Raw genomic sequence first — 12,312 nt, forward strand, 5'->3', positions numbered from 1 at the left:
AGTCACAGTTCATTTGAATAGATTCCATTTCGAATTGTATTTCTTAACAGTGTTTGTCTTATAAGCATAACATTTTTCGATTTGCTGACACTTAAGGAAAGTTTGTGAAAATACTAATTCGGGAGAGTATTCTTTATTTTTGATAAATAAATGTGATATCTGCCAATTAGAAGTGCATGGTGTAGAAGTATATCCTCTGTACTTTATAAAATTCAACTGGAATTTCATCTGTCCCAGGTGTCTTGTTTGATTCCATAGTTTTTAAACTTTCCAGACATCTTGCAGCCGTTAGTAGACCTTCACAAAGTTTTCTTTCGTCATCACTTACTGTACAGTGGTTCTCTTTTTGAAAAAAAGGTCTTCACCAGAAACGTTTTGAAAAGAGCTATTGTTCAATGCGTACAGTGCTTGATAGAAGCGTTTCGCCTCATTTAGGATTTCTTCATCTGTCTTTAGAGTGATGTTGTAATCGATTTTCAGATTTCTTATTGTTTTACTATTAAAATGCCTTTTCTCCAACTCAAAAAAATACTTTGTATTTTTCTCCCCTTCATTGTTCCAATGTTTTTTGGACCTGATAATCGAACCTTGGGTTTTGTAGTTGATCCATTACTCTAGGCTTTGTTTCTCAATCTCTAGTTTCATGCAGGTTTCACGCTTCTCAGGTACATAAATATTTTGTAGGGTTATCATTTTGTCTTCGGTTTTGATGTCAACTGTGATGAATCTTCCCTTGGAATCTGAAAAGTATTTTTGTATCTCAAAAGAGAAATTGTTGTTAAACAAGATGGAAACACCAGCTCTGGAACTTGAGAGGCTGCTGAACAGACCTCTATACCCCCATTCAGCTAACAATAGATTTTCTGTTTCTTTTGAACTGTGCACTTCTTGCAAAAAAAAAACAGAGTATTTTTTGTTCCTTAACCAGTTAAAAGTTTCTCTTCTCTTAACCTCGCTCAATAGTCCCCTGACATTCAAGGAACACATCACTAAATTATCTACTTTGGAAATATTTGACGAATCGAAAGACATAATTTAAAAAGCTGGAGATGGACCTTGAGTGCTGACCTCGTAATATCAAACAAGAAACACAACAGAGAAAACAAAGACAGAGAACACATAGAGAAAAATTACAAAACAAAATATCAAAATAATTTAGCAACACAAAATATAAACAAAAATACAGGACAGTTAGAATAACATACTTAGGGCACATTAGATGTTTCTATCAGCAATAGGTTTTCATTGGCAATTGGTTGGCTATGGTTAATAAAGTGTAAATAACTTAGTTGTAACGTTCATGGGTAGCACTGAGTTTACTTTAAGTGCAAAGGATATTTACTCGTCCATTGAAACAGCTTCATCGTTCTGAAAACACTCTGGAATGTTGTCCGCTGAAAATGAATTCCTTGAACAAAGATCCGTCTGTTCTTGATATATGCTGGGGAAAGGTTCAACCTTCTGGCGTTTTGCGAAGCATTTGACACTTTCTTTTGCTCCTTCGCAGTCTCAGAAGCGTTGTCGGGCACCAGGATGACATGTCAGTGATTTGGAGAGTTGGTAAGCTCCTTTCATCAATGCCAAAGATCATTTCTGGTTTCGCGCTTGATAAACTGTGCGATAATTGGGCGAGGCTTTCCATCATCTCTTTGTTTTCCGATACGGTAAACTGCATGGAATTCGACTTTGTGCACACCCTCCATTTTGACCGCGGCCATCACCCTGCATAAAATTTCCTTGCAGTTTTCATCTTGGCTTTCGGGGACATTGACAAGCCGTATGTTTTCTCTTCTGGTGAAATTGTCTAGTTTTATTGCTCTTGCTTTGGTAGCTGACACTTCAGCTTGGAGTTGTGCGTTCTCCTTCGCAAATTCAGCTAACTGAAACCTGTTTTGCTCGTCCTGTTGTTTTAAGGCTTCTATTTCTACCCAGGCAGCATCCAAAGATGTTTTTAAATCGTCTGTGGTGCTCTTTAAGATCGAAAGCCGGGCATTTACATCTGCTCATAAATTATTGATTTCACTCGTGTCTTCAGCAAAGTTCAAATCTAGTGACTCTTGAATGCACTCCAATTTCTGCATTGTAGATTTTAACGTAATTTCAGAGTGTGCCTCATCTGACTTTGTAGAGCTAGAACTACCTTCTCTTGCTCATTTGTTGGCGTTATCAGGCATTTTCGATGGAAAAAAGCCAAACCTTACCGGAGTGGATTCTTACATGTCCGTCACCATTACGTACATATTCAAAAAAACCCAATGTATTCCAAAAAAAGAACAAGACAAAGGAGAAAGCATTAATTTTAAAAAATCCTTCCCGAAAATACCTCTAATGTAATTTTGAACTGTTCAAAATGTCTTACTTAAACTTAAATGTAACTGAAATGTAACTATGAACAGTTCCAAATGTCTTAATCAAACTGTAATGTTCACTCTTGATAAACAGCATTCCTGGCACCAACTTCCAAAATCGTTGGCCAGACATGTGCCTTTCGTGAAATGGTTTCAGGCAGTCATGGTGTACAAACTTTTGCTTTTCCTTGCGTGTCCTCTGTATTTGATATACTACATTTGTAACTTGCTTGGTAACTTCCCAGGGACCCTCCCATGGAGTTTACATCTTCGGGCCTGTACCTTTCCTGCTCTGAGGATTATACAACCACACCTTCTCCCCCTCCCAATTGGAATTTGCATGAGACCTTTTGGTCATATAATCGTTTCTGTCGTGGGCTTCCAATGTTCAAATTGTCACAGGTAAGCTGGTATACTTTTTTAACCTGTTCCCTCAGGTCCCAGGGAAATTCGGTGGAATCTGGTAGTGTGACTGGAACCAGAGGACAAGCGAACATTAGATCTACATTAGGTATATTAGATCTACATCCCTTCAAGACATTAGCTCTTTGGACTACAGGCAGTGCTTTCATGTATCCCAAACTGATAAGCCATTGCCAAAAATGGTAGTAGCTGATCCTAGCTCTGCTGGTCTCCTTGGACAAATTTGGATAACATAGCCTCCAATGTATGAATTAGTCGTTCCACCATCCCATCTGACTGTGGGTGCAAGGGTGTTGTCCAAGTCGTCTCAATATCCAGTAGCCTAGAAACGTCCTTAAACAGCACCTATACACACTTACGCTGTAAGCCGGAAGTAGCATGAAAGCGAGACCTAAGGGCCCTCCAGATATTTCCCGTGAAGTTTGAAAGAGTAAACATGGAGGAAGAAACCTCTTCGATTCGCAATTTAGAAGTGGAAAAGTTAAAACCAGAAGATATTCCTGGTGCAGTCATAGAAAATGAAAGTCAGATTGGAAAGTGGACAGTGGAAAAATTAAAGTTTTGGTTGAAATGTAGACACCTAAACCAGCAAGGAAGTAAAAAAGCAACTATTAAAAAAGTAATAACTCGGCCAGTGACAGCTGCTGGTTGATGTTTACATTTTACTATTGTTGCTATTTAATGCACTTGCATTTGAAGTTTCATTTTTATTCCTTTTTATGACAGATTGCTAGCAATCAAGGCCATACCGAAATACCTTGATAATGTTTACAACCCAGACCCAGAAAAGAGCTACAGAAAGGTGAAACTTCAAAGACATTTAGGAAATGATAAAGAAAGCTTGGAAGATAATTTGTCGATTTCTTCGTCAGCTGAAAATCCAGAGGTTTTGTTCCCAACAAATGAAGTGGTGAATGAAGTTTTCAACAATGACTTGTTAGTTCTTTCAAATTTTGTTCCGATGCATTCGTTTCAACTTATCTAAAATTCTGGCAAGTCTATTAAGAAGTATGACAATGTTGATGTAGTTGTGAACTCAAATGACAAAGGGTTACGAATGATGAGATTTGTCCATGACTTACAAGTGTACAATGATCCACAAAAAATTGTCTTTGTGAAGGCCTGCTGTTGGGCCTCTTAAAAGAGAGATCGTAAATACAAGATTAAATTAACAGTGCAAGGGGGCAGTATGTGTACTGATAAAAGTAGATCAGCATCCTGTGATTGTTAGTACCCAGCATCCGAAAGTGAATGCTGCTGTCATGTAATGGCAGTTATTTGGATACTGGAAGACATGACAAGAAAGGGAGAGTTGAAAGAGTGCAGCAATAGAACATGTACATCAAAACTGTTCACCAGTGGTGACTACAAGTATTGTAAAACCAAGGCATGCCTCTGATGGGCCAGGTAAAAGAAAAAGGGGACATATAGTCAATTCTATGATCCTAGACCAGTGAAGTCAAGAAAAATTGACCCTGACTCCGTAGTTGAATTAAAGAAAAATCTTCAAGAGATCAATCCAAAACTTCCATTTACTTTGATGCTGCCAGAAGACAGAAATATTCCTACTGTAATCACCTTGATTGGGCCAGTGGCAAGAGGATCAGTGCTTCACAAAGAGCTTCAAGGATTTCAAATGGCTAGCACAAATCCTCTCACCTCCTGTGATCCAATTTCTTACCAGTCACCCAATCCAGCAATGAATGGAAGTAGTAATGAAAGTGGGCATGTTCCTACCCAAACAAATTCAAATGTTACTGATGGTCATGGCCAACCACTTAGAAAATTCTACTGACAGTCAGCCCAGGCATACACCCATTGAACCCAAGTGTCTCAACAACAGTTGCCCCAGCCAAGGTTTTACTAATTTTCCTCCACTACCCAACAAATGTTGTGAGGAAACTATTGACTTGACTATCTCCTAATGCTCCAAACATCTTGAATATGGTTCAAGTATCCCTTCAAGCAAAGCAGCACAGGAGATTTACGCCAAGACAATTGGTCAAGCAAATAACAATGTATGGTATGAGAAGAGAAGACACCGCATCACAGCATCAAAGTTTCAAAGAATTTTGAAAAGAAAGACTCAGCCAACACCTGCATTTTTTGCGAGCAATCCGTGACCCAGTTGATATCAGCAACTTGCCCTTTGTTAAATATGGCAGAGAAAATGAGGACAAAGTTGCAGATATGTATGTCAAAAAAATGCATGAAGAAGGGAACACTGGACTCACAGAGAGTGGCAGAAGTTGGTTTATGTGTCAACCTATTCCTACCTCATTTAGGGGCATCTCTAGATCGTGTTGTTTCAAATCCCATGTCAAATGATAAGTTTGGAGGAGTGGAGATAAAAACTAACCCAAAGGCAGGATCCATGGGTCTCTCAATAGCTCAAACTGTTGGCCACCCATCTTTTACAGCAAACCATTTTTTTTTGGTTTCAAAAGATGGGCAAATTATTCTGAACACTGACCATTCATACTATTATTAACTTAAGGGTCAGTTGGGCCTTTCTGTGCTCTCATGGATTGACTTTGTGACACATTCAGGCATAGGAGACTTATTCAAACAACGAGCGTTTCTTGACAAAGACTTGTGGTCCAAAACTATGGTTCCTAAATTGAACTCATTTTATTTCAACCATGCTCCGGATTTTTTCTTGTTAAATGGACCTAAGACTTATTAACATTGAAGAAATGTTCTTGTACAATGAATTTAGTTCACATGAACTGACCTCAAATAAACTCAGTAACCTTTAAAATGTCAAAATTAGACTGAAAGAATAGGGTTTTGAAGATTGACAATTAATGATACGACAGTCCACAACTGATTTATGCACCCATGCATAGACAATGGTACTACTTGATCAAATATGAGCCATGCCTTCACCCGTTTGATTGATCTTTCCACGTGGATCCTCACATTAGCAATGCTCATAGTCTCAAAGCATTCGTCCTTTGTGAGTTGATCCTGCACTGACTGTCTTTTGGGCAGAATATATGAACTTGCACCCTTCAAGGCCATGAGATCGTGTACATCAAGTCCTTTGTCAGCAAGGTATTTATCCCCAGCCTCCACAAGACTACAGAAGTCACTCTTTTCCACAACTTCTCTGTCACTTATGCGGCCAGGATACAGGTGGCTGACAAAAGTCACCCAACAGTTGGGGTGATGCAAATAAAGCCTTTATATGTATTGTGGGATTTGTAATCAGAGTACATTTCAGAACATGTTTGATAGTCGTTTGGCATGTCACACTTAATCTCTGTGCAGTCAAGAATACCTCGGATATCTTGATACTGGCCTTTAAATCCCTCAGGCAGATACTTCTTGATCTTATCCTTGGAAACCCATATTGGCCGGCTTCCCAGTATGATGTACAGCTAGTTTACCCGTGTCACTAAAATATCAGAAACTGTAGCTACAGAAACGCCATACCTGTGTGCCAGATTCCTTTCAAATAAACCTAATCTAATTCTGGTCAAAAACATCCATAGTTTATCTATTGGATCAATATTATGGCTCCTTTCCCTTTGTCTACTTCATGTAGATATGGAAATATAGCAGTAAAGTTCTCTTCGCTTTTGCTTCGAGCAAAATTCGAACTAATTAAAGACTCTGCACAGGGTTTAACATACTCCCAGAATGCCATTAGAGTATTGTAATTTGGAAAACCCACATAAATGAAAATATCATCATCATCACTATTCTTAAATCTTTCTATACTAAACTTGGAAAGTAACAGTTGGCGTTTTAAATCTGCAACGACCTCTGCGAAATCTTCATTTTGATGCTCGTTTTCAATTTTTACTTTCCTGGTTTCCAGTGGATCACCTTTATTCTCTGAACACACAACCACGTATGTGATTGTTGATTTCATCTCTCTTGTATCGGATCACTTTGCCCTTTCAATCTAATGACTTGATGCTTTGGTCCACTGAAACCGTGAAGGAGTAGCAGTTAGCAAAAGATCTTTCCTTTCCCAGTTAAACTGCACTTGTAGTCTGTAGAAACAAAATGTTCGTAGCAGCAAAACAGAGATGTGTTCAATTTAAACTTGCTGTCAGATCGTTTCATTTTCACTGCCCGTTCCATCCTACGTTGAGAATCTTTCGGAAATGCGTGGAACATGAGGTCTTCTTTTATCCATCCTATTAGTACATAGTGCTGCAGCACAACATTTATGCAAGGTTTTTTATGCAGCACTATTTGATCTTGCACTTTCTGACATAGCATCTGCCATAATTACTCGTACCAACTGGAGGGCCCTTAGGCCTCGCCTTCATGTAACTTTGGGCTTATGATGTAAGTAAGTGTGTATTCAAGGTTACGTCCTTGGTCAGTGTGAATTTGCAAGGGAACACCAGACCTGAAAATAACTACAGTGGGCAAGAGATGTGCTACAGTAGCTGCTGATTGTTCAGGCGTGGCAAGTGCCTCTGCTCATTTCAAGAAATAATCCATAACCGCCAAAATGTACCAATTTCCTTGTTCTGTTTCCGGCAGAGGTGCCAAGACATCAATGGCGAGCCTCTCAAGGGGTGCCCCCACATTGTAAACTTGTAGTGGGGCTTGAAACTTTTTCTGCAGCTTTCTTCGAGATGAGCACTTAAGGCAGTTTCACCACCACACCTTTACATCGTGGCTGCTTCCACACCAGTAGTAATGCTGCTTGACATGATGCAGGGTCTTCGTCAATCCCAAATGTCCAGCTGTCACTGAGTCATGCAGAGACAACACCACTTTCTCTTGAAGACTCTTAGGAATTACCAATTTTAAACTTTGCTCTTGTCGGAGACGTGTGGAGTCCCACTTGCAGTGCAGAACTCCTTCCTTCAGGGTAAGTCTCTCAAACTGTGCCCAATAGCCCTTAAGCTCTGAAGAAAGAGAAGAAATCTGCTCCCACTTAGGTCGCCCCTGTCCAGATTCCAGCCAGCTTATTACGGGTGATAAAATGGGGTCGCATCATTGCTCATTTTGTAGTCCATCTATCCATATGTCCATCTCTTGAGAGGAACCTGCTCCTAAAGTACATTCTCGACTTCCACTCTTTGTAACTGCACCACAGAACAGAGAACGAATCATCCTCAGGTTTCTGCCCTGCCTCAATTCTGTCACAAATCCACACTCCCCACGACTACATGGTTGTCTTGACAGTGCATCTGCATTCCCATGCTTGGCTCCTGGACGATACACTACTTCATAATCATAAGTACCCAAGATTTCTAACCATGATGTCATTTGCCCTTCCAAATCCTTGAAGCTCATCAGCCACTGCAAAGCTCCCTGATCAGTTCGGACAGTGAATTTCCTTCCATACAAGTAATGGTGGAAATGGGGTATCCCATCTACCACAGCAAGCAACTCGCGACGTGTGACACAATAATTTCATTCCGCTCTTCTCAATGCTCTGCTGAAATATGAAATTACTTTTTCAGTGCTATTTTGAACTTGTGAAAGGACAGCTCCGATTGCCACCCTACTTGTGTTCGTGTCCAGGATAAACATGTCATCAAGGGTTGGGTATGCCAGGAATGGAGTTGAGGCAAAAATCTCCTTTAAAGTGTATAAAGCCTTATCACAGGCCTCCGTCCATAGGAATTCCTTTCCACTTTCAGTCAACTCGTGTAGTGGCTTAGCAATGTGGGCATATTCATAGATGAAGCAGCGATAATAGGACGTCAGGCTAAGATAACTGCTAACTTCTGCGACTGAGCTTGGAACTGGTCAGGCACTGACAGCCTTTGTCTTACTCGGGTCAGTAATCACTCCATCTCCACTTACGACGTGGCCTAAAAAGGTAACCTTCCTCTGGAGCAAAACATATTTCTTTGGGCTGAGCTTTAGGTTAGCTGAGCTTTAGGTTAGCAGATCATAGCCATTCAAAAATGAGTCATAGCTGGCTCACGCCCTGTTCAAATGACTGAGCATGCACAATGACATCATCCAAGAAAATCAGTAATACTTGCCAAGGTGAGCCCAGAAACACCCTCTCCATCATCTTCTCAAATGTCGCCAGAGCATTGTAAAGATCAAAGGGCATGACATTGAACTGATACAGGCCAGAACCCGTGGAAATTGCTGTCTTCTCATTATCCTTTTCTGCCATCTCTACCTGCCAATAATCACTAGCTAAATCCAATTGTTGGAAAGTAGTTAAGATCCACTGGACAGCTCAATTTCAACCCTTTAATTTTCTTACAACTCGGGACTGTACTAACAACAACGCAAACACAAGCAAGGATCAATTTCAAGACAGAAGCACAAGGTCTCGCATAGCCCATAAGGCTTAGCACGCATAAATGCGTCATGTCCAATCATTCTAACAAATGTCACGCTCACAAGAGTTCCCCACCTGTTGACCAGCCGAGTTGCATTAAACAAACTTGACTGTAAGACTGATCAACACTAAGAAAAACAAACTAGAAATTACTGTCCAAAGTTAATTTGTCCACAACTTAGATTAGTTCCTTAATCAATGCTCTTTCCCTGTTCTCTGCGTCTACAGCAGCTTGTCTTCTTGGATTTCTTCTTGGTCGTACAACCACAGGGTCTGGATTTGAATCCATACGGACCCATACACCAACACTGTCATCTCCACCATGAATCTCCAAAGGGTACAGGCACTGGAGTGGGCGCCTTAGGGTGCTAGATTTATTTCCTCTGGACTTCACTCTAATGATTGCACCTCTGACCAGTCCATCTGCTCCAGTCACCAAACTTTCCGCACGCGCTAACTTCCATAAACCTCTGGGCAGATCGTCATCGTGTACTACTACCATGTCTCTCCTATAGCTACAGGTATTGGTGCAGCATTCTTTGCAGAATGACGGTGTGAATTCCTGAGCTCAATCACGTATTCTTCTCTCCACCTACGCCAGAAATGGTCCATCACATTACTGAGATGCTTCATTCTCTTGCTTAATTGCGTCGATGACAGCTCAAAGTTGGGATCCATCAAGTCACCAGTGTAAGTATCAGGCAAACTCATCGATCTCCTGCCATGAAGTAAATGTGACAGTGTCAGTGGCTCTTCAGCATCCGCAGAGGTTACATAGGATGACAGTCAACAGCTCCTTGTATGTGAGCCTAGCACCTCTAATTGTCTTCTTTATATACCGTTTCACTGACCTCACCACTCTCTCAAACAAACCTCCCCACCATGGGGCCTTCTCCAGGTGAAAGATCCATTCGACTTTCTTCTCTGCAAGGTACTGTCTTACAACTGGACTCTTCATTGAGTCTGCTATCTGTCTGGAAGCAGATTTAAAGGTACTTCCATTGTACGAGACAATCTTTAATGGCAATCCTCTCCTGGCTGTAAATCTACGAAAACTTCTAAGGAAGGCTTCTGCTGTTAGGTCTGGAACTATGTCAAGGTGAACTGCCCTTGTAACAGCAGGTATACAGGCTAATCCACACCTTTTTTCCTGTCTTCTTACTGACTCCCTTAATGTACAATGGGCCTGCGTAGTCTAACCCAGTTAAGGTAAAGGCCGGTGCAGTCTTTACTCTAATTTCAGGTAAGAATTGTGGTGGTTCTTGATAAGGTTTTCCCTCATGTCAGTGACATGTTACACAGCTATGTAGTAATTTCTTCACAACCTGTCTTCCTCTTGCCAGTCAAAACTCGGATCGCAACTCTGTCAAAGTTTCCTTCACTCCATTATGCACTCTCATGACAATTTCTGATAGCCAACGTTGTAAACCCATGATTTGCATCAAGGAGGATGAGATGCTTGGCCGAGTAAGGAAGGTCTGCCTGTGACAGCCTGCCTCCACACCTCAGAATGCTAACACAATCAGTAAAGAGATTAAACTCCCGCCTCCAGTTCTCAAATTTCTTATTCAGCGGCAAGGATTTCTGTACATCCAGGATCCAATACTGTTCTGCTACCTCCATGTCCTTTGCCCCAATTTCAGAACTAATTAGTAACTTCATTGTCTGGTGATAATCTTGCCTATAGGTTCTTAAGAAATCGCAAGACATAGGCTGTAACACGTAGTAGTCGCTGAAGATTGCTGAACCGGCTAATGTCAATGACACAGCTAATGCTGGAGTCATTAGTGTTCACAAGAAGAGTGGAAGATTTCAGGTTCCCTCAATTTTTCACTGTCATTTCCGCGAAACATTCTTCAGGAATGCGCTCAGTGACGACAATGCTCTTCAACTCTTCCTCGCGATGGCTCAGCCACTCCGGACCCATTACCCAGAATGTGTTTTCCGCGAGCTGAGATGAATTCGTACCTCTTGATGGGACATCTGCAGGATTGCTGTCAGTGGGGCAGTACCTCCAGCTCTCCACTGGGAGAAGGCTTCTAATTTCTTTGACTCTGTTTTGTACAGAAAGTTTCCATTCTTTGTCTATGCCTCTTATCCAGCAAAGTGCTACTTCAGAGTCACTCCAACAGGTAATCTTCTTGACAAGAACTTCACATTTCAGAGCCCCCTCAACGGCTGTGACTAATCTCGCAAGTATGACTGCTGCTAAAAGTTCCAATCTGGGGATTGTTTGGCTACTCAGTGGGGCTACTCTTGTCTTGGATGCGACAAACTTCAGAGAGGCTGTATCAACTTGGAGGTAGACAACTGCACCATATGCCTTTAAGGAAGCATCACAAAATCTGTGAAGATTGCAGCAGACAATTTCATTCTGTGGTTCCATGAAATAGCATCTCAAGATGAAGGGGCTGAGAATTCTGAAGACTTGCAACCAGCTTATCCCACTTCATTCTTAATTGGCCTTCCAGTGTGTTGTCCCAGTCGGCTCTGCTCGAACAAAGATCTTGGAAAAGAAGTTTGAACTGCACGACAACTGGTGATATAAAACTGATTGGGTCATAGAATTTTGCGGCCACAGCAGCATTGTTCCTCTTAGTCGGTCTGCACTCTGAAGCTACTTGAGCAACTGTCCTTTGGTCAAAAACATGATTGTCCTCCACAAATTCCACCGGAATCTTTTGTTCAGATTTGCTGCTCTCCTGTGCATCTCGTAATGAAGTCTTGGTGTATGACTGTTCTTCATGGACTACCGATTCCACTGTGGCCATATCACTGACCAGCACATCTTGCAGGATTCCACTGTCATACATATCTTCACCAGTAGGTAGTGCACGGCTAACCCTGCACAATCCACTCTCATTATCTTCCATTTGTTTCCTCAACTCAGGAGAATTTGTTACAAATTGAAGCCTCCTGCTAACCTGACTTTAGATTTGATGTACAGTTCGTAGGCTTCTTCGTCAGTGTCTCCTCCTGAGCTCAGATCATCCACGTAGATTGACCCTAAAAATGTCTCAACAAATTCAGGATCCTTTTCTTTATATCCTTCCATGTGGTGTTTCACAGTTGCATTTAGGAGAAATGGGCTTGACGACAACTCGGGCAAATCGTAGCACAGTTACTTCAGGATACCCTTTCTTCACATCATCAAACCACAGGAACCTCAAGACATCTCTCTCTTCTTCTGCTACTGACACGTTCAGAGATGCCTTTTCAATGTCGCCAGCCAGTGCCTGTGTGTTCGAAATCTCAGGATGA

At 41.3% G+C, this 12,312-nt stretch overlaps 3 protein-coding genes across 5 annotated transcripts in view; 1 reads left to right on the forward strand and 2 right to left on the reverse strand.

Annotated features, from left to right (window-relative positions):
- LOC145479208 (integrator complex subunit 3-like) overlaps window positions 1-12,312 on the forward strand; it is a 306,674-nt gene that overhangs the window by 274,972 nt on the left and 19,390 nt on the right. The window lies entirely within an intron of this gene.
- Window positions 1-12,312, reverse strand: part of LOC145479884 (uncharacterized) — a 192,565-nt gene that overhangs the window by 165,839 nt on the left and 14,414 nt on the right. The window lies entirely within an intron of this gene.
- LOC145463974 (uncharacterized) lies at window positions 92-2,920 on the reverse strand. Its single transcript, XM_081447775.1, has 2 exons — window positions 2,662-2,920; window positions 92-1,999 (listed from the first exon to the last, which is right to left on the reverse strand). Exons 1-2 carry the CDS (start codon window positions 2,918-2,920, stop codon window positions 1,575-1,577), a joined length of 684 nt encoding a protein of 227 aa, XP_081303901.1. The 3' UTR covers window positions 92-1,574.

Source organism: Orbicella franksi, chromosome 1, assembly GCF_964199315.1.
Source record: "Orbicella franksi chromosome 1, jaOrbFran1.1, whole genome shotgun sequence".
Taxonomy (NCBI): domain Eukaryota; kingdom Metazoa; phylum Cnidaria; class Anthozoa; order Scleractinia; family Merulinidae; genus Orbicella; species Orbicella franksi.